We start from the raw sequence: 22,280 nt of genomic DNA, 5'->3' as shown, positions 1-22,280 counted from the left end.
TAAAATTGAATGAATATTACAGGCTCCCAATAGCAGGAATGGAAAGAAAAATAATATTGCTGCAATTATTTTTTAACAGTTAGATTAGTTTTAAGATTTTGGATTCGGGTCTCAGTTGAAACAGCACAATCAAGGTAAGAATTGTAGCAAAATGATCAACAAAAAGGCTGCACTCATTCAATTTAATTCACTTAATGATTAATTGCAATGGGGCTAACATTTTCCAAACAAGACTGTTGTTGAAAAGTCACACTTGACCATTCTACCGGTATACTTAAAAGCTTAAGAAGCATGAATTCAAACTCTGAATTCTGTTTTAAGGCTGTTTATGACAACATTTTCAAATTCACTGTTCCAATTCCAGAAATATCATCGACCTCTAAGTCCATGCTTTTTAGTTGATGCTTTATTTCAGTTAACCGCTCTCTATTTTAAAAAAAACCTACTCAAGTTGTTACTCAGTTCCCATATTTAATCAAAAAAATCGACGTTTCACGCCGGAACCCTTCATCATGATGAAGGGCTCCGGCCCGAACTGTCGATTTTCCTGCTCCTGGGATGTTGCCTGACTGGCTGTGCTTTTCCAGCAATACATTCTCAACTCTGATCTCCGGCATCTGCAGACCTCACTGTCTGCATATTTAAACAACCCAATTAACTGTTTATTAATATATTAATCACTTTTTTCCCTCATTTCATTAGATCTCAGCCATATCTTTAGATCATTTTAGATGATAACAGTTGTAGTTTGGATGAGGTTCTGTGATTAGGGAGCACTTCCTGAACAATTCATAGTGTGCCAGAAATTGTGTTAACAAACAAATTAAGATTATCATTTGGGATTGCGACACGTTATACTTTAGCTTGCAATAAACTGCATATTCATACACAGGGCCCCATCCTCTGAAGAATTTGTCCAGGCATTGTGTCTTTTCAATCAAAGAAAAGCTCAGGCACAGTGTTCTTTGATGTCTTCTTTGTGGAACAGCTTGATCAATCAGAGGCCACTTGCCAACCAATCAGCATCCTGTTACTCATACAACATAAATTGTTACCTTTGAACTTTATGATTTTTGCCTCTGCCTGGATGAGTGAAAGATGAAAGGTTTTGGCAGCATGTCTTCTTTTTCAGCAATTATCAAATTTTAATAAAGTAATTATTCGTTTTTTTGGCCTCTCTATTTGCGATCCTTTGATTTACATGTTCTACACACATCTATTCAATTGTCTTATTACGACTCCCTTTGGACTTGCAACATGCAGTCTTTTATTATTTAATTTATCCTGCCACCCACTCAGTAAAGGATCTTTTTGTTCCTTTTCCAAACCTCCCCATTTCACTTGTTTGTAATGTTTAACATTTTTTTCCATTTTGCTGAAAGGTCACTGATCTGAAAATGTTAACTCCCCAGATACTGCCATACCTGGTGAATATTAAATCTGCATTAATCCTGTTTGGATTGTCAATCATTCCTGTAATGTATGCCCTAAAAAGCAATTCTCAGTCTTGTTAAGGATGTCATCTTTAGTATTTTGTTGTTCTTATGAGAGAACCTAAGATTCCATTAACATTTTTATAACTTTATAAGTCTGTACGTACAGAGGCATTAAGTCACAGAGTTGTACAGCATGAAAGTAGACCCTTCGGTACAACTCTTCCATGCCAACCAGATATCCTAACCTAATCTAGTCCCATTTGCCAGCACTTGCCCATATCCCTCTAAACCTTTCCTGTTCATATAATCATCCAAATGCCTTTTAAATGCTGTAATTGTACCAACATCCAACACTTCTTCTGGCAGCTCATCCATGAAAAAGTTGCTCCTTAGGTCCCTTTTATATCTTTCTCCTCTCACTCTAAACCTATGCACGCTAGTTCTAGATTCCCCCAGCACAGGGAAAATAATTTGTCTATTTAATCTATCAATGCCCTTCATGATTTTATTAGTCTCTATATGGTCACCCCTCAGCCTCCACGCTCCAGGGAAAATAGCCTCTCCTGATAGCACAAATCCTCCAACTCTGGCAACATCCTTGTAAATCTTTTCAGAACCCTTTCAAATTTCACAACATCCATCTGATAGGAAGGAGACCGAATTGCATGGAATATTCCAAAAGTGGTCTAACCAATGTCCTGTACAGCCGCAACGTGACCTCCCAACTCTATACTCAATGCTCTGACCAATAAAGAAAAGCACACCAAATGCCGTCTTCGTTATCCTATCTACCTGTGACTCTACTTTCTAAGGAACTATGAACCTGCACTTCAAGGTCTCTTTGTTCAGCAACACTCCCCAAGACCTTACCATCAAGTGTATAAGTCCTGCTCTGATTTGCTTTTCCAAAATGCAGAGACTCGCGTTTATCTGAATTAAACTCCATCTGCTATTCCTCAGTCCGTTGGCCCATGTGATCAAGATCCCATTTTAATCTTCGCTGTCCACTACACCTCCAATTTTGGTGACATCTGCAAACTTACTAAGTATACCTTCTATGTTCACATCCAAATCATTCATATAAATGACGAAAATCAGTGGATCCAGCACCGATCCTTGCGGCACTCCACTGGTCACAGGCCTCCAGTCTGAAAAGCAACCCTCCGCCAACACCCTCTGTATTCTACGTTTGAGCCAGTTCTGTATCCAAATGGCTAGTTCTCCCTGTATTCCACGAGATCTAAACTTGCTAACCAGTCTCCCATGGGGAACCTTGTTGGATGCCTTACTGAAGTCCATATAGATCACATCTACCACTCTGTCTTAGTCAATCCTCTTTGTTACTTCTTCAAGAAACTCATTCGAGTTCGTGAGACATAATTTCCCACACACACAGCCATGTTGACTATCCCTAATCAGTTCTTGCCTTTCCAAATACTTGTACATCCTGTCCCTCAGGATTCCCTCCAACAACCTGCCCACCACTGATGTCAGGCTCACCGGTCGATTGTTCCCTGGCTTTTCCTTACCACCTTTCTTAAATAGTGACAGTGCGTTAGCCAAGCTCCAGTCTTCTGACACCTCACCTGAGACTATTGACCATTCTATTCTTTCATGATAATAAGCCTACTGCCATTTTATTTAATAAAATGATTTAAAGTACTTATTAAGCATTTTTGCCATTTTTTAAATCATTATCTTCAAATCGATAATCCCGTCATAGAATCGGTACTCAGCCCAATGAGTATCCACCGAACCAAGCAGATCCACCCTATCCCTTTAACCCTCCATTTACCCATGGCTAATCCACCTAACCTACACAAGCCTGGATACAGTGGGCAATTTAGCATGACCAGTCCACCTCATCTGCCCATCTTTGGTCTGCATCCGGAGGAAAACCATGCAGACACGAAGACAATCACCCAAGGATATAATCTAACCTGGATTCCTAGCGCTCTGAGGCAATAGTGCTAATTGCTGAGCTACCACGCCACCCTTTCCTCTCAGCTATCTCAGTTTGCTTTTGCTAGTATTTTTATTTGGATCCTTGGGAAGTCATTTATTGGTCCTATTGATTTTTTAAATTCTCCTACTTCTCACATTCTTAGTTTTCCCCTTACTGCTTTTATTATTTTCTCTCATTCTCAATTGTTCGTTTCAATATTCTTGTAATTCTCATATGTCCTATATTTCAAGTTGGGTTGTTTCTAACCAATTTTATTTAACTAGGCCCTTTAAATTAATTCAGCTTAATTTTTCAATGCAGTATTATTATTCTGATTATTGTGCCGATTCCTCCTTCCACCTGATCTCACCTCGCTGCTTAATTTTCTTGAATGTACTCATTCTAATCTGGTGTCCCAGTTTTTTCATGAATTTTTTTCTCTCTGATTTAGTTGGATCTTAAACTTGCATTTTGGTTTAACTCTGAAGGTTCTCACCCACCTATTTGATTATTCATAATCCATCTCACAATTGTGACAACACGGATAGCAAGCCAAACCAAATCAGCCTCCACATCACTGGACTTGCAACACAATGAACTTAAAACATTTAATGACTCTCAAGATTTCTCAATTGCTTCTAATGACACTTGACAAACAACAGATCTTAAATATCAAGTTTATAACTTAAACAAAAGTTAACAGTAAAAGCCAAAAGTTATTTATTATTAATAGTGTAACTTCAGCAGAACACAGATGAACAGCAAAACAACCTAATTGCTATCTACAATTTAAGCCAAATATTCTTTGACTAGAAGCCCCTGCTTTCTCACTAACGAACAGATAGTTAATGAATAAAGCTTTTTAAAATTATAATTTGCCAGTTTGATAATTGTTTTAATGATGAATACAAGGCCTTCATGAAACCCTTGGATGATTGTGTTACAATCACATAGGACTGTGTATCTTGCTTGAATTCAAAAATCATTGATCAAAGAAACGGTTTCCATAGACCTTTGGACATTTTTTTTTACTTATTTCTTACAGCCTGAAGATCTTCTGACAAAATTTTAAATAATTCGATAACTGGAGAATAACTAGAGAGACCAAAAACCAACTCCAGTCCAGCAGCTTCCAAAACAAAATGGTTTCCTGCTCAAAACTCAGTCAGAGTCAGTTCACTTCTTTTTCTCTCTTCAACATTCTCTGTGACACCTGGCCACCATCTGTCTGCCCTTTATTGAGCAGTTTATCATCCAACCAGCTGCCAGTCTCTGAGCATAACAACATCTGAGTGCCAAATCATCTAAGTGTTCTTACAGCAGTAATTAACCTGCATTATCTTTCCAGATTTTTCCCCACTGCAACCATCAGCCTTTTGTTCTCTTTTATTTGAAAAACCAGCTGGTGTTCAAAGTTTAATAAACAACTTCATCTCTCAGTTCCAAGCTAAAAATGAGGAAAATAGTGATGGTCTTAACATAATATCTCTGCTGAACCAGTTTCTTGCTTGAGGAAGAAGGAGCACACTTATTAATGGAATTCTGTCCCATCATCTCCATGTAATTGTGCTCTGTCCCAACAGTAAGTTGACCATTCGAATCTTGCAGAACAATAATTTTGGTATTAATTACTTAAATCTGATTACAGGTCTCTTTTCCATTTCATTGTCTGCAATTTGAAGGTGTATAATGCACTTCAGTTAAATACTTTTTATCTTTAAGTTGCAGCCATGTTGTCTCTGTATTCCTTTCTTGAATAGACCATAAGAAATAAGAACAGAAGTAGATCATTTGGCCCTTCAAGCCTGTCCCACCATTCGAGGATCATAGTTGATCTGACACTCCCTGTGTCCAATTTCTTGCCTTTTCCCCATAATTTTTAATTCCCCTACTGGTCAAGAATCTATCTCAACCTCAAGTATACCCAGTGCTCTGCCCCCATAACTGTCTGTAGCAAGGAGTTCTAATGACTCTTAACCCTCTCTGACAAGAAATTCCTCTTTATCTCAGTGTTAAATTTTCACCCTTTATTCTGAGATTGTGTCCTGTGGTCCTGTAATATCCCTTGAGGGGAAACATCCTCTCAGAATTTACTTTGTCATACCCTGAAAAATGTTACATGTTTCAATGAGATCACCTCTCATTCTTTTAAATTCCAGTGCAGAGTTCCCACCCTGTTTAGCCTTTGGTAAGAAGACAGTCGCTCCCTATCAAGGATCATCTAATGAAATAAAAACATAAATTGCCGAAAAAGTTCCAATGACCCTTTCTCAGAACTTTAAATAATTAGATAATAACTAGAGAGACCAAAAACCAACTCCAGTCCAGCAGAATTGAGGAAGGGTCACTGGATCCAAAACTTTAACTCTGATTTCTCTTCACAAATGCTGCCAGACCTGCTGAGGTTTTCCAGCAATTTATGTTTTGCATTCTGATTTACAGTTTTTTAGTTCTTTCAGTTTTTGTCATCCTAATGAACATTCTCTGAAGTGCCTCCAATAAAATGAGGGAACCAAAACTGCTCTCAGTACTCCGGAAATGGTCTCACGAGCACCTTGTAGAGTTGCAATAAGGCTTTCCCGACTTTTATACTCCAAGCTGCACATCAGTCATTGTGTAATATATATTTTCTCTCTCACTCAATATTACCATTTCTTTCTTTTTTAATCCGTCCCAATAATTTATATCCTAATATGTTTACCTTCCATTTTTGATTAGTTTACAGCTAAACTTTTGTTAATTCTGTCACATTTAAGACTTACTGTAAACCTCATGCTTCCAATTCCCAAGTTTATGTTTTTGCATTCAGTATTATGTATACATACACTTTAATACAGTTTTGTATGATTTAATACAATGTAACCCTACAAGTACTTTGCTCAAAAACTGCATGCATTCATGTAGAACTCTGAGCTCAAAAACTGCATGAATTTATGTAAAACTCCGTTATCTCACTTTTTAGATTAGAATCAATCTAAGCATTGTGGCACAGACAGAGAACACAGGGGGCCAACACCTTCAACATATTGTCTAGCTATCACTATTGTTAATAGCTAACCCGAGAATGCAACTTTTAAAAAAAATGGTTTTGTGATTTACACATGAAAGAAGTTAAACTATCACTGTATTCTAACAGATGAAAGGCTTAACAGACAATCAATTTTTCAATGTATAATTTCAGTTACATCACACTGTAAATTTTTGATATAAATTCTGTGTTTCAATTGAGCCGTCCACTATCACCTGATGAAGGAGCGTCGCTCCGAAAGCTAGTGTGCTTCCAACTAAACCAGTTGGACTATAACCTGGTGTTGTGTGATTTTTAACTTTGTACACCCCAGTCCAACACCGGCATCTCCAAATCATGACATATATGGGGCAGTTATTGCTCAGAGGGAGAGTAAGATGTGTTGTTTGGAGGTTTTGCACTGTGAGCCCTCTCCACAAGTTTGCAATGAAGTCCTTGTATGTTTCGTACCTTCCTGAATGAACCTTCTTGCATTTTCGTTGGTGGAGACATTTGAGTTCTTCAGTGATGCTTTGAGGACGAGGACTCCACGAAAGCATTTCAACTGAGGCGCATTTGAGTGATGAGTGCTTGTTGCTGGGCTGTTTCACTGGCTTTAAAATGGCTTCTCTGCCTCAATTGCTGCAAAATTGAACAAGGCCCAGATTTGGGCTTTCTAAATTAATCTCTGCATTATAATATTACTTTCCTAAAGGCTGTAGGTATTGCACCCTTTACACACAAACAAATGCTGAATCTATCTGTGTACTGTGCAGAAGCAAATGCTCTCCCTCGCTCTCTCTCTCCCACAAAGATTTTAAACTGCCCTCTCTCTCTCCACAGCAAAACTCCACAGCAGGCACATCTTGATCTCCAATATTAGAATCAGCTTGCAGAGACCAGAAATGGACCTTCTCTCTGCAACGGTTCCCATTCCAGATTCCAACTGCAACTTATCAAAACAATTCTCATTCGTTTGAAAATTTTTCTTGGAAAAGGTTTTTTTGAAAGTTTTCGAAAATACTTTGCAGACTTATCAAGTGCAATGAAATGCCTTTTTTCGCATTCAATTCAGAATTATTCCAATATATTTATAGGAGCTGAAATAAACCCAATACAAAATGATGGTGTAAAACGACACAAAACAAAACAATTTTGTGAAACAGTGATGCAAAAAATACAAAGCAATGCATATGAGTGACACATGACATCAGTGCAAAACAACTAACTTTGGAATAGGAGATAAAAATTAGGAACTCAGATCCTAAAATGTGCATGACTTTAAAACAAAATTGCTGACTGTAGCATCTTTAAGGTACTGTTATCTTGAGAAGAAAGAATTAACATACCAGATCTTACATCATAAAGCTAATTGTTTCATATCTTAAAGCTTTAAGGTATTAAGTATATAATTTTACTTTGAGTATAAGTAAATAGCCACTGCAGTTCCAGTGAATTCAAGCAGTCTGTCCTTCGTTACTATTAAATTAGTTCCTAGCATGAGTTTAAGAGTTTGAACATGAAAATAAAATTTCTAATTGTCTTCATTAACTGACTAAAGTCAAACTAACAAGTCAGCGTTGATCAGCGCCTTGCCACGGGGAGCCATATGTGCAGCGTGCTTAATCAGCCAATGTTGGCAAAGCTCAAAATAGTGCCCAACATTAATTGTGATGCTGCAATAGGACAATATTTGCTAAATAATACCAACATTAATGAGAGTCACATCAAAAACTGTTCAAAGCTGGTCCATTGGGCTCAAGCTATGATTAATTTGCACGTGCTAAAAGCTATATTTATTCACACACAAGGCCCTATTTCTACTAAGGCAAAAAGACAATGTCTTCATTTTGCACTTAGTTTGCTGAGGAAAGGGCCTTTGAATTATATCTAATTCCCATTTCCTGCCCATTCAGTGTTAACTTGGTTTGAATTTAATAACTTAACTGAGATAGTAATCATGATCACATTATGTATGTCGCAGAATGGTCTGTGACCTCCGAATTCCTTTAACTCATTTAATACCCATTTAGTATTTCGAGTATGACAATCTGAAAATAACTAGCAGCAAACCTTTAGTTTTAAACAAGCAAAGTTTACTTTATTGCACAATATTATTGTTGAAAGTTACTGATTTTAAAAATGGTGACAGTTATTAGATTAAATACATATACAAAGATTATAAGAAGACATGGATAAAAATGTGTAAAAAGAAAAGAATAAGATAAATTTATTATAAATGTAGGCCTGCTACTTGCTTGATGATTCTCATTCTGAAATGAAGGAGGTGGAAATCCTGAAGGCCACGTTTAGCAACTGTGATATATCCGAGAGTTGAATAGTCAGAGTTTATCACACAATTAGACTGAGTAGACCAGGTTGTATGATGAGTTATGGCTTCTTTGTTTTGCTTTTTTGGTACTCTGACCATTAGTAACCTGGGTGAGTGCAGCATTCCTCAACTGGTTGGCTGTTTTGCCCTCTTCCTGTTAAAAACTCACTCTCTGCTGTCTCTCTCTTCTCTTTCAGCAGTGTCTCTGCTTTGCATTTTCCAGAACAATATTATATAAACAGGAAACAAAATCATCCTCTATCTGAATGGTTCATTATAAAAGAAATGTTGGACTTTATCAGTGTTTTCGTAACACATACTGCTGGTGAAAGTGTAAAGCTTTTTACAGTCAGTCCCAAATATATGGAATTTTAAGCAGAAATTTGACTGCAATATCATTTTTGCCAATTTTGCTTCTCTGCAAAGCAAAAACCACAAAAAAGTGGTAGAATATATGTAATCCAGATAAATCTACTTTCAGGGAGGTGATGGCCTAGTGATATTATTGCTAAACTATTAATCCAGAGACCCAGGTAATGTTCTTGGGACTCACGTTCAGGTTTTGGCATGGCAGATAGTAGAATTTGACTTCAATAAATATCTGGAATTAAGAGTCTAGTGCTGAACATAATGACCATTGTGGATTGTTGGAAAAACCTATCTGTTTCATTAATGTCTTTGAGGGGAGGAATCTGCTGTCCTTACCTGGTCTGACCTGCATATGACTCCAGATCCATAGCAACCCGGTTAACACTTAACTGCCCTCTGGGAAATTGGGGATGGGTAATAAGTGCTGGCCTAACCAATGACATCAACAGCCTGTGAATGAATAAAAGAAAACTTTAACCTCTGTATCACTTTCCCATTTTCTAACTCTGCTTTATTATTTCAAATTTAATGTTCTTTTAGTATCCCTTCATTTATCTTTCATTATTATTTTTCCGGTCTTGCAATTTAAAATCGGTGTGCAAATGTAGTAATGTTTAAAAATGAAATAATGTTGTTTTCACTTGTGTTCATTTCATGTATGGTCAGTTCATGGTGATAAAAGGTCTTGGGAATTTCAGCTAAGATTATTTTTTTGAAATCAGGCATCCTTTATATTACTGTCATTTGTGTTCACATTTCTTAATATATATTCAACATCAAGATGATTTCTTTTTTAAAAATTACTATTAATTTATGAGTTTGTCATAGTTGTGACAAGTCTTACTTGCACCTTACTAATGATTTTACTAATTGGGCAAGCTTGTGTTTTAGACAATATTGGCTGGAATTCTATATTTAGCATATCTCAGGAGAATTAATAATGCAACCACAGTACAATGTTGTTGGGCCTAGTTGGTATTAAACCCTTTAGAGGTTACTAAATATTGATGTTTAAATTTTTGAGTTTTCAGTCATTCATAATGTTGTGCAATCTGCTAGTTGGAATTTTCCATGAGCGAAACTGTAAAGTGCAAGCACTTTCCATATTGGTAAATGGAGAACACTTTAGGGAATTGTCACTAAAAGTAAGAATGTAAGCATTAAATTTCTTAGCTAACTGATGGATTGAATATTAATTGAATGTAAGCTGTTACCTGCAATGATAAAGCAAGGCTTGCATCTGGAAAAATGGCTCTAGGGTGCTGAAAGCTACTTTTCTCTATCTTGTAATAATCACTTTTCATGTTAACAGGACTATATGTTTTTACACAGCTAGATAAACCCCACAGCACCCAAGTTTCAAAAACAAACTCTTTTCAATATTTTGGAAATAATCCCCATGCCGACCTATAATCATTGACTACACATTCTGTCAGCTGGTTCTGTAATTAATTCTCATGTCTATATTCATAATGGAAGCTAACTGCATAAACTTATTCCCCAGAATTGTACCCAATAATTGGAAAATTTGGGTATTTAAACTGTAACAATCTTGTATTGGTAGTTTCTATTTTAAATGTGAAGGCAGGAAATTATGAAAGAAATAATAAAGATTAAATGCAGAACTTTAAAAACTGAAGGATGTTTGTATCTTCTCGTCTAAATATTAAATTGCTATTTAATTCAAATTGTCACAAAGGTAGCCCCTTTTTTTCTAAAAGCTGTTCTTTGGCTCAAGAATACTCTGTCCTTGATTTTTTTCAGAGGGGTAATAAAGCGGGCCGGACTCCGATTAGTCTGATTTGGTACAGAGATGAAAAAGATTTTGAGAAGTTTTTTGTTTATATGTAAACAGATGAGACTTCAGGCCGAAGTGGTCATGTTTTAGAAGTGACTTGTATAAAGAAAGGGAAGTGATCAGCTCGCTAGCTGAACTGACCAGTTTTAGTTCAGTCTGACCTGGTAAGGAGTTCAACAGGGAGCTGTGTGGTAACTTTCTCTCTTTCTGCCCTTTAACTTCAACCTGTAAGCATGTTTTCGATCTTTACTGGTTTTTAAAGGCAGTGTGCTTATTGGGACTGTGTGTATATTCGGAACAGTTTACTTAAGTCTAGTTTGATAGGCTGAAATCTGTAGGGGTTCTTTATTTTGTTCTTTGTGTTTCATTGTGTAATTTTGTGAATTAAGTTTTGTCTGTTTTAAAATCTAGTAGTCAACCTAGCTAACGTAATCCAGGTAATTTTCACTGTACACTTACCAAAACAAATTGCAAAGTTATGGTCTGAGCTGCCTGCTTAAGAATGTTTTGAGTGGTCTGGCTTAGGCCATATCAAATTCAATAAGAATACAACACTAATCTTAATTCCCTATCAAATATTGTATTAGATTTTGGGATGATTAATGCTCTGGAAATGAAATTAATTAACTTGAATTTTGTTTTGTTAAGCCTCCTTAAACAATATTTCTTACTCCTATTTGCAGATGCTGGACAAGCTGCAGAATCGCTGGATGCTCACAGGTTTATGGAAAAAACTGGAGGAGATCAAAACCATTATTGTTGAGCCAAAAGGAGGTGACAAAAGTGACTTTGATTCATTAATGCAGTCCTATTATAAGGTTATAAAGGATAAAGAAAGCAAAGGTACACCATTGAGAAAATATTAGTTACTATAATCTGCAAAATGTTTAAGTTTCAATATTTGGACTGAAAAACAAATGGTGTGTGTGAATTGAAACTCAAATTCGGACTTGCATTCATAACCTCAAGTGAGGCATTATAAAACAGTGTCAACATAAAGTTTGATAGAGCACAGTCAGAGATATCGAAGCAACTCGATGTTAAAATCTGTTTCAAAACAAAAGTTAATATGATGCAAAAAAATGTGTATATTAATATGAAGTGAGTACAATTACAACATTTAAAAGAGATTTGAACAGGTGCACGGATAGGAAAGGTTTAAAGGGATATGCGTCAAACACAGGTAAATGGGACTACTTCAGTTTAGGCAACCTGGTTGGCACGGACGAGTTCAGCCAAAGGATCTGTTTCCATGCTGTATGACTCTATGATGATAGAATTTAACTAAAGAAATATTATCTAATCATTTATTGGTGTGAGGAGATCCATAGTTAGAGATATATTCATTATTTGGGGCCTTGGGCCAGAAGGTTCTAACCCACCTACCCCAAGCATGAATGATTCATCATGTCTATACTGGTGACCTGTTCCAAATTATTAAAATACCTGTGTTAATTATTAAGTAGAACCAGAGCAAATTCGAGTTCAAGTGATAACTGCTTTAACCAGTGTAGAGACTGTTAATTTTTTAAAAAATTTGAATTCTTCGTGAACAACTTAGAAACTTGATATAATTTAAGTTTTGAGATTTCCAAAAGTAACAATGATTAAATGTAACTTCTTAAGAAGCTAATATTCTAAACTACAGCAAAGCTATCCTTTATTAGTGTTTACACATGAAACACCCAGACCAACATACTTCACACAGCACACATTGTGAAATGACAGTCTTCACAAGGAAACAGTTTCATTTTAATCACACCTTCAAATCGCTTACTTTTCCTTGTTTTGCTCAGTGTTAACAAGCAGTGATCATTGAAGACCCCTTTACCTCAGTGTTCCAAGAAATCCCAAAACAACATTCAGCACACGCATTCCAATGGTTTCTTCCTTGGCTGTGCCAGGATGAATTTTCCAGTGTCCTTAATTTTCTTCAGATTTCTGTCTCTTTGACTGGAAAATGTCTTCCCACCCAATTCTGTCCAGTAGCTGGTAGAGAAAAATATTCTTTTTCTCTCTTCTGACCACAGTATCTGCTGTTCCTGATTCCCTCCAGGACTTGCTCACTCCTCTCTCTCTCTCTCTTTCTGTGTCCAGAGTTTTTTTTAAACAGGCTTCCCTGGAGCCTATAAGTCTCCACAAACTGAAAGCAGGTGCCTCTCATTTTGTGTCCAAGAATAAAATAAGCATTGGCCCTCTTGTAGCACAGTGGTAGCGTCACCACTGCATCACACAAACCTTCTAAATGCCATATTTAATTGTTTTCTTTATATATTTTATTACATCTTTTTCCATTTTAGCCCTTAGTTTGGGTTTCTTGTTTTAATTCAGCCTTACCGCCCAGGTTTGGGAAAGTCGGGCTAAGCCTAGTCCAAATGTGTCGGCCCATCAATACCAAGGGTACTCCCATTGTCATATGTCCTAAAGTTGTAGAGGAAATGAGCAAGCTTCATTTCCAAAGGCCTGTAGTTTACTTTCTCATACTACTTGTAAATACCTGGACCGTCTGCTCAGCCAGACCATGAAGACAGATAGTAGGGTGCCATGTGGATGTGCCTTATCCCCTTTGCCTTCATAAAGGTCTGAAACTCCCCATTGATCAATGGGTTCTCTTTGTCTGTTGCAAGAGCCATGAATATACCATGCAGAGTACAAGATTGGAGAATGTGGTGCTGGAAAAGCACAGCCGGTCAGGCAACATCCGAGAAGCAGGAGAAGCCCTGATGAAGGGACCACACACTCACTTCTCATCTCCAGCTTCTGCAGTCCTCACTTTCTCCAGACTACAAGATTGGAAGAGTTTTTCTGTGGTGTCGTAAGAGTTAATAGAGGCCATTCTGTGCATTCCGATCTATTTTGAATGGGTATCCATTAAAAATTAAGAACATAGAGCTCATAAATAGCCTTGGGCACTTGAATTCTATCAATTTCACAGTTGCTCATTCAGTGTAAATGGTGGTTCATTGGTTAGCTCTGCTGGCTCTCAGCACCAGGTTCGATTCCAGCTTTGGGTGACTTTCTGTGTGGATCTTGCATGTTTTGCCCATGTCTGTGTGGGTTTCTACAGGGTGCTTCAGTTTCCTGCATGAAAAAGCTTCCCAAATTGGAGAATCTGTATCCATGGGAACAATGTAAAGAATGTGATATGCCATTTAGGACTGATGAGGCGAACACTTTTTACTCAGAGTTGTGAATCTTTGCAATTCTCTGCTACAGATGACTGTGGAAGCTCAGTCTTTGAGTATTTTAAGGTAGAAATTGATTTATTTTAGCAATGGCATAAAGGATTGTGGGGTTATTGTTGGTAAAAGTCACTGAAGTGTTCAATTAGCCATGTTCCTATTAAGTGATGGAGCGGGCTCAAAAGGTAAATGGCCCACTTGCTTTCATTTGTTTTTATGTTGACCAGGACCCACTATCCAAGTGACGGCCATCATCTGGCCTATTGCTGAATTGCATTGTGTAGTTTCACAACATCCCCCCTTTTCCAGGGTATTTTGTTTTACTTTAAGTTCAAAGGACAGCCAAAGACATAGCCATCTTGATACATCTCTGATCTGTAGCACAGCATTCTGTGAAACATCCAGTACCTTCCCTTCTATTGTGATTAATTCCAAGGCATTCATCTTATAAATTATTTTAAATAGTTTGCACATCTGCAGTAATAAGGTTTAACTACACAAATACATTTTGAGGCTGAATAAGTTGAATTCTGAATAAAAGACTTCAGCAAATTCTTGAGCTGCGATTTGTGAGCATAAATGATTGGGACTACTATAGTTCGAGAACTTTAGATGGGTCAGTTTTTATCCAATGTGTGCAGGAGGGTTTCTTGACACTGTATGTAGACAAGCCAACAAGGGGAAAGGCTACATTAGATTTGGTACTGAGTAATGAACCCAGTCAGGTGTTAGATTTGGAGGTAGATGAGCACTTTGGTGATGGTGACCACAATTTGATTATGTTTACTTTAGTGATGGAAAGGGATAGGTATGTATTGGAGGGCAAGAATTATAGCTGGGTTATAGCATTGGATAGGCATATGGACGAGAATGGAATAGTGTAAGTTAAATGGGCTTCAGATTGGTTCCACAGGCAGTGCAATATTGAGAGCCGAAGGGCCTGTACTGCGCTGTAATCTTTTAAGTGGAATGTGGTGTCATGACCAAAGCCATTGCAGACTAAACTGCATATATGATGGACTGAAATGACTGATGTTGCTTGATCTTTTAGCCCCAACTCAAAATGTTTAGATATCTATGGTTAGTAATCTTTTGCAAGCTGATTTATCTTTACCCTTTTAACCTTCCTTTTGGTGCAGTGCCTTGATTTTTCTTTCTGTTTTTGTTCTTAGGTGGAGCTCTCTTGGTAGCTGTTTGCAGAGGAAAAGTCAGTGAAGGACTTGATTTCACTGATGATAATGCTCGTGCCGTGGTTACAATAGGCATTCCTTTTCCAAATGTCAAAGACCTCCAGGCAAGTAATCAAAACTACAGAAGGATGGGCTGCTGAAACCTTTCCACTTGCAAAATAACTCATAGAAATATGTAGGGTAGAACAAAAATGTCTGCAGGATCTATTAAAAATGTTCAGTTGGAGCGCCTATGCTATTGTCTAGACTGGAAAGCGACACATCTGTGCCATAAATTGTCCCTGGAATCTGCAGGCAGAAATATAATACTAAATTATTTTATCATTTAAAAAGAAAACTAGTTAACAGAATGTCCAACTGCACACTCCAGGTGTGCATTTTTTATACCCTTACCAAACTAATATCTAATGATTTACATTAGAAATGGCAGGACAATTAGAATTATACAGCACAGGACAGACCCATTGGACAACCTGTCCATGCCAGCCAGGTTTCCCAAATTAATCTAATCTAATTTGGCTCATATCCCTCTAAAGCTTTCCTTTTCATGTACCTATCCAAATGTCTTTTAAATGTTGCAACTATGCCGGCACTTCCTCAGGCAACACCATTTATGCAACACCCTCTCTATGAACAAGTTGCCGCTCAGGTCCCTTTTAAATCTTTTCCCCTCTCACCTTAAATCCATGTCCTCTAGTTTTGAATGCTTCCTACCCTTGGGAAAAGACCTTTGCTATTCACCTTATAACTCATCTATGCCCCTCATGATTTTGTAACCCTTTATAAGGTCACCCCTCAACCTCCTGCGCTCCAGTGAAAAAAGTCCTAGTGTATCTAGCCTATCCTTCTAAATCAAACCCTCCAGTCTTGGTAACATCCTCGCAAAATGATCAGATTGGCTGAAATTTGACACAGCTGTGTTCAGAAATACTTGGAGAAAATGTTAGTTGTTCGTTTCACAACGTTTTTAAGAATATAATAGGATTAAGGAATTAGTTGAAAAATGTATTATTCTGAATCCTTATTACAGTAGGATACATGGGGGCCAGTCAAAATGATCTATTGGAAATGAGGTACAGACATTAAAAGGCCAAGACATTTCAATTCTCTTCTACATGTTTTCAGGCTTATTTCCATTTTTCACATCTCCAATAACCCATAATTAAATGACAACAATGAGTAAATATCATGCCTAATTCACTGCTGTGTACTTGAATCTGCCTCTCAGATCACCTTAATTTGAGCTGTTCACTGAGTGTTCTTCCACTCCAGATATTTCCTATTATTCCCTTGATTTGTAAAAGCAAGAAATATTCCTGTTAGAGCCCTAGATTCTTTTATACAATGTGGCACAGTTTCATGAGAAAAGTCTTTGTGTCTCTTTCAGACTACTTCTCTTACAAAGCAAAGATTTTATATTCTAATCAAAAAGCAGGGTACTGTGTTTCTGAAATAAAAACAACATGTTGGAAATACTCAGCAAGTCAGGCAGCATTTGTGAAGAGAGAAGAGAGTCCATGTTTCAGGTCAATTACTTCATTAGATCTTTTTGGGGAGAAAACAGAACTAATATTTCATTCTGTTCCTCTATTCTGATTTCTCTGCACAGATGCTGAGCTTTTCCATCAATTCCTGTTTTTGTTTCTGATTCACAGCACCTGCAGTTTTCTTGGTTTTTACTTAAGATAATATGCAATATTGACAATTATTTTTACATTTCTTAACTTCAAGATGTGGCAAATGTAATAATTTATTGTTTCAGTGGCTGAGATTTACTATCTTGTCTCAGCTGAGTGCAGCAACACATGCATTGTTTGCTTAGCCATAAAATATCCAAATTTCATACTTGTGTCATGTATGTTTGTTCATTTTAAATGTAATCAGACAGTATTACTTTCTATGATTTTCTTCGCTGTGATGTGCTAACATGCACACAAATGAATTAAGAACAAGGGTAAACCAACAATAGATCTCTGTGCTTGCTCCTAGGTTAAACTGAATCTTCTTAAATTTTGCTAACTTTTCTCAAAAATAAGTATCCATTGTTCAAAAAGAGCACGAGGGTTTGCAGTATTGCACTGTGGGAATTTCCCTGAACATGTTCAGTAACCGTAATGACTATATTAATTGTATCCTCAATTCTATGGAAATACCTCCTTAATGTTTTCCAAATGGCGGAAGATTGATCTAAACTGTCCTCTAGAGTTTGCATAGTTTTTTGTTGGAGGGTATGAGCCTTGAGAATTAAGGATGGCTTACATATCTTGCAGGTGATATCCATCCTTATTTTTGTAGTTGATGGAGTAAATTAAAATTGCATTTAAATGTAGTCTTTTATGACCTTTGATGTCCCAAAGTGCTTCACAGTCTATACTTATATATTGCAGGCACTATTCTTAATCAAACAAATGCAAGAATTATTTTGCATGAAGAATGATCCCATAAAACTGCAAAGTACCAGTTAAAATCCCCATATCTCATAGATGAATTAGAAACAATGACACTCCTGGACAGAGAATTTGTTAACTAAATAAAAGTCTGTCAAGACTCTTGCCAAATCCCAGCAGTTCCCTCTTTCTTTCAACCAACTATTAAACAATCAACTCAATGCCTCATCCGTTTTCCTTTTCAGCCAGGGAATTAAGCCTTCCTGTTGAGGCTGGTTCTTGTGGTACAGAAGTACTGGCTCTATCTGTAGACCAGAAGGCCTGGGTTCAAGTCCCATATGCTCCAGAGGTATGTAATAACATCTCTGAGCAGTTTGATTAGAAAAACAAACCAGTTTCAATTCACATGAAAACAGTTTAGCCTTTCTGTTTGTCTTTATCTCTCACTATCACATCTTTCACACTCTTTCAGTGAATCAGAGCCTTGAATTAATAGTTCCTGCAATGGACTGCAGTTTCTACAATGCAATATAGCTTTTTGCCTAGTACTGGAGTGCAGCTTGAGTCTAATCCTTCTTTACTGTGAGAGAAATGAATGCTATCAGCTGAATCACACTAATTTTCCTTTCCATCCAAGGAATCTAGCAAGCTCAACTGTACTGTAAAGCTCTTCCTCTTCAGAATCCATCACCATGAATACACTTCCTTTACTTAGCTCATAATTCCTACTTGGAAATTTTGGTTCTCCATCAAGAATTGCAGTATTTGATTCATTTGTAATGAAAGGCAAAGCTACAGAATCAGTCAGTAAGAAGGAATATTTGAATTATTTTATCTTAATTTTTTTAGTTGTTTGAATTATTGTTTTTGCCATGGATTAAATGGGAATTGTAGCCTTTACTATTGTTTGGGGATAGAAATCAAGAAGTTTGTGGCTGTGGATGGAACTGTACAATGTCTTCTGAACATCAGGTTAAAACTTCTATTTATTTCTCCTTGTTTTTTGAATTGTAAGTAATATGTCTGTGAAAATGGAAGAGCAGTCCACCTTTTTTTTGTTTATCATGTCCTTACCAAGTTGCATTGACCTTTAAGATTTTACTTTCGCTCAAACTGTGCACAGGATTTGAAAAGTGGAGCTGTCACCTTGGGGATTCTTGATAATGATTGACACTTATAGTTCACCTTAGACACAGTGGCATGAAGCATATAGCAGTGATGTACCTCCAGGGAAGCTGTTTGATTTTTTTCACTTCTGCTTGACTGGCAGTAGATTGAATTTGCTGTTCATAAGAGAGTTTTGGTTGCATTAGATTTTAATCATGTCACTTGTTCAGAAACCCCAGAAGCAACTGGGATTGAGATGAGTAGATGAGACCAGGGTAGATTTGCACCATAGTTTCTTGAAGCATGAAGTTTTCTGTTTGTTGAAATGCCACATGATGTACTGCTATTCACTGCAAGTTACCTGTACATTACCTTTACGAAGTCAAAGTTGAATGGTTCAGAAAAAATGTGGCATCTATACAACAGCTACTGGCAATGACAGACACTTTATACATCTCAGTTAAAATCTGATAAGTAAAGTTTTGTACATGTTGATGAAAATACCTTTCTGCTCATTGTAGCCTTCATTTTCTAATGTTAACATTGTTGGGGACTGAATGTCATTCTGTGACTTCCGTGGTTTCAGCTGGAATGGCACTGCAGATCTGGAGCTGGCCTCAATGCCATTGGGCTATGAAGGGATTAATCAGTCGGAATTCAAAATATCTTTCTTGCATGAAAAAAGCATGATGTCTAAGAATTTCATCTTGCACTATTCAGGTCCAATGCAAGAATACCAGACTTCAAAGGAAACAACAATTTAATTGTATAGTTGAGATGCAGAATGCTGTTTGATTGGCGTGTGGACTCTGATTAGTTGAGGTGTTGCTACAGAGAATGAACCAGGCAATAGTTACTCCAAACTTTGTTTAAATTCAAAAAAATGATAATGCCACTGTAAGTCAGTTTCCTTAAGCTTTTGTTTAATTGAAAAGATGCAGCATCTGGACAAATTGCTTTTGTCTGCACTGAGTTATGCATATGAGTAAATGTACCTGCTGTCAAGCAGGCATGAGCTATATTGTTAGAGGTCAATAGATAATCTTAAATTGATTGTGAGTGTACGTTTTGGCACATTTGGGTTTATTGTGTAAGTACTGGCTGATTGCAGAATCACATCTAATGTTGGACATTATATTCTGAGATAATTCAATTTTTCATTTAAAACAAAACTTGGGAAACATTGTTCCTTGGTCCATTCTTCACAGTATATCTCAAACAATCAATCAGAGTGAACATGCCTTCATTGATTTTGTAGAAAAGCTTTGCGATGACTGTTCCCCTGGTGCATCCTTCATAGCAAAGCCTTACCCAGTCAAAGTCCAATGTCCAAACTCGGTTTCTCACTAGTTGCTGAACTGATAATCTAGAAACTCAGGCGAATGTTCTGGGGACATCAGTTCGAATCTCACCATGGCAGATGGTGAAATTTGAACTCAACAAAAATCTGAAATAAGCTGGAACAGCTGTCAATTTCTGTGAAAACTCATCTGCTTCCCAAATGCCCTTTAGGAAAGAAAATCTGTCAAACATGCCTGGTCTGGCCTAGATGTGACTGCAGACCCACAGCAATGTGATTGACTCCGAACTGCCTTCTAAACAATTTGTGTAGGGCAAAATGCACATTCCATGAACAAATAAAGAAAAATAAGCTGAAGGAACAAACAAAAGTTAATGTAACATCATTCAAAGAATTTTTCAGTGGTCTTCTGCACAAGTTTCTCATTAAAAATAGCATCTAGCCTATTCTTCTAAAGTAACAGAAATATAATGGACATATAGTTTTCTCTCATTGATCTCAAAAATTGAAGTATTGTCACTGGCGCTCTTGGACAAACATTGGACAAACAGGCAGAAAACTAGCCACCAGGATACATGAACACCAACTAGCCACAAAACGACACGACCCACTCTCATTAGTATCCTTACATACAGTTGAGGAAGGACACCACTTCGACTGGGACAACACATCTATCCAAAAAGAGAGACACACAAGAATTCCTAGAAGCATGGCATTCCGATCGGAATTCTATCAATAAACACATTGATTTGGATGCCATTTACCACCAAATTGACTTGGACCCTATTTACCACCCCCTGAGCAAAAGAACAGGAAATGACATTACCATAGGAAACGATGTCACCACATGAAATGACATAACCAACCCTAGGAAACTCAAACATATAAATAGAAAGCGGGCTACACCACCAGTGCTTCATTCGATGGCTGACTGAAGATGTTACCTAGTATGGTGACGAAACGTCTGAAAACAAACCTTCCAGCTCAGCGAGCAAACCTACATCGAGAACCTCAACCTGAGCTACAAGTCTTCTCAAAACTCACTGGCACTCTTCTTTCGCTACTAAATGTTTCCCCAGTGCTACACTGATTGTTCTTATGTAAACATGATCATCAGAGAACTGCTGGAATCATTTGTGACAAATATGAACCTTTATCTGAATATGTCTGCAACTGTTAGTCAAAGGTGCAAAAACTGCTTGGTCATGTGTACAATATCTTTGTTATATTTTTAATGTTTTTGTTTTCAAGTAAGTTATACTTAAATTAGTTCACACCAAAGTGACAGCAGATAAAAAATAGGACGTGCTCTCTATTGCATAGTCTCAATTAAATGAGTTGTCAATGCTTTTTTCTTCTTCATTTGGAAAGCTTTATGACTCCATATTATCCAAATGCTTCTTCTCTATTGCCTGCATTGATACATTACATAAACCAAAAATATGTATTTCTTTCGTTTGATTGAATTTCTGTCCAGTTTTAATTTTAAAGTGAATTTTACATCAGTTTTGTGCTTGCATTTAATTGCATGTGGTCCTTCCTGCTTGCTCTCTTCCTTCAAGTACAAAGACAGATGTTCTTTTGTGCAAATGTTTTGAAATGTTCGCCAGTGGAACTATAGTTGTCTATTGGAAGCTTTCATGGGTACTAATCATTCTTTTACTGCTTTTCTATTCATATCCATGCCAAGGAAATTCTCAGAGTATACTTGCAATAAATTCATTTTATTTTCCCAAAAGGTGTACTTTACAATTCTGTGTCGTCATATTTCTTAATCTGTGTGGTATGTGTACTTCTGGTTATCCAATCTAGAGCTCCATCCTCCATGAAAGGGGCAAATGTAGTTGTTAGGTGTTGTCAATACCAACCTCTTGAGATGGAGATGATCCTTTGCCTGGAATCATATCTAGTATTACATGGTGGTCTTTTAGTCTATTTTTCCTTCTTTAAATTTGACAATAGACAATCGGTGCAGGAGTAGGCCATTCTGCCCTTCGAGCCTGCACCACCATTCAATATGATCATGGCTGATCATCCTTAATTAGTATCCTGTTCCTGCCTTATCTCCATAACTCTTGATTCTACTATCCTTGAGAGCTCTATCCAACTCTTTCTTAAATGAATCCAGAGACTGGGCCTCCACTGCCCTCTGGGGCAGAGTATTCCACACAGCCACCACTCTCTGGGTGAAGAAGTTTCTCCTCATCTCTGTCCTAAATGGCCTACC

At 37.2% G+C, this 22,280-nt stretch overlaps 1 protein-coding gene across 3 annotated transcripts in view; it reads left to right on the top strand.

Moving 5' to 3' along the window:
- brip1 (BRCA1 interacting helicase 1) overlaps window positions 1-22,280 on the top strand; it is a 231,834-nt gene that overhangs the window by 149,306 nt on the left and 60,248 nt on the right. For all 3 annotated transcript variants that reach the window (XM_043718107.1, XM_043718106.1, XM_043718108.1), the window contains 2 exons: window positions 11,571-11,730; window positions 15,242-15,363. In XM_043718107.1, coding sequence (XP_043574042.1) covers window positions 11,571-11,730; window positions 15,242-15,363 — 282 coding nt within the window. The remainder of the gene's footprint in view (window positions 1-11,570; window positions 11,731-15,241; window positions 15,364-22,280) is intronic.

The sequence above is a fragment of the Chiloscyllium plagiosum genome, chromosome 28 (assembly GCF_004010195.1).
Source record: "Chiloscyllium plagiosum isolate BGI_BamShark_2017 chromosome 28, ASM401019v2, whole genome shotgun sequence".
Taxonomy (NCBI): domain Eukaryota; kingdom Metazoa; phylum Chordata; class Chondrichthyes; order Orectolobiformes; family Hemiscylliidae; genus Chiloscyllium; species Chiloscyllium plagiosum.
The sequence above is the reverse complement of the archived record's forward strand: the minus strand, read 5'-3'. Positions and strand labels throughout refer to the sequence as shown.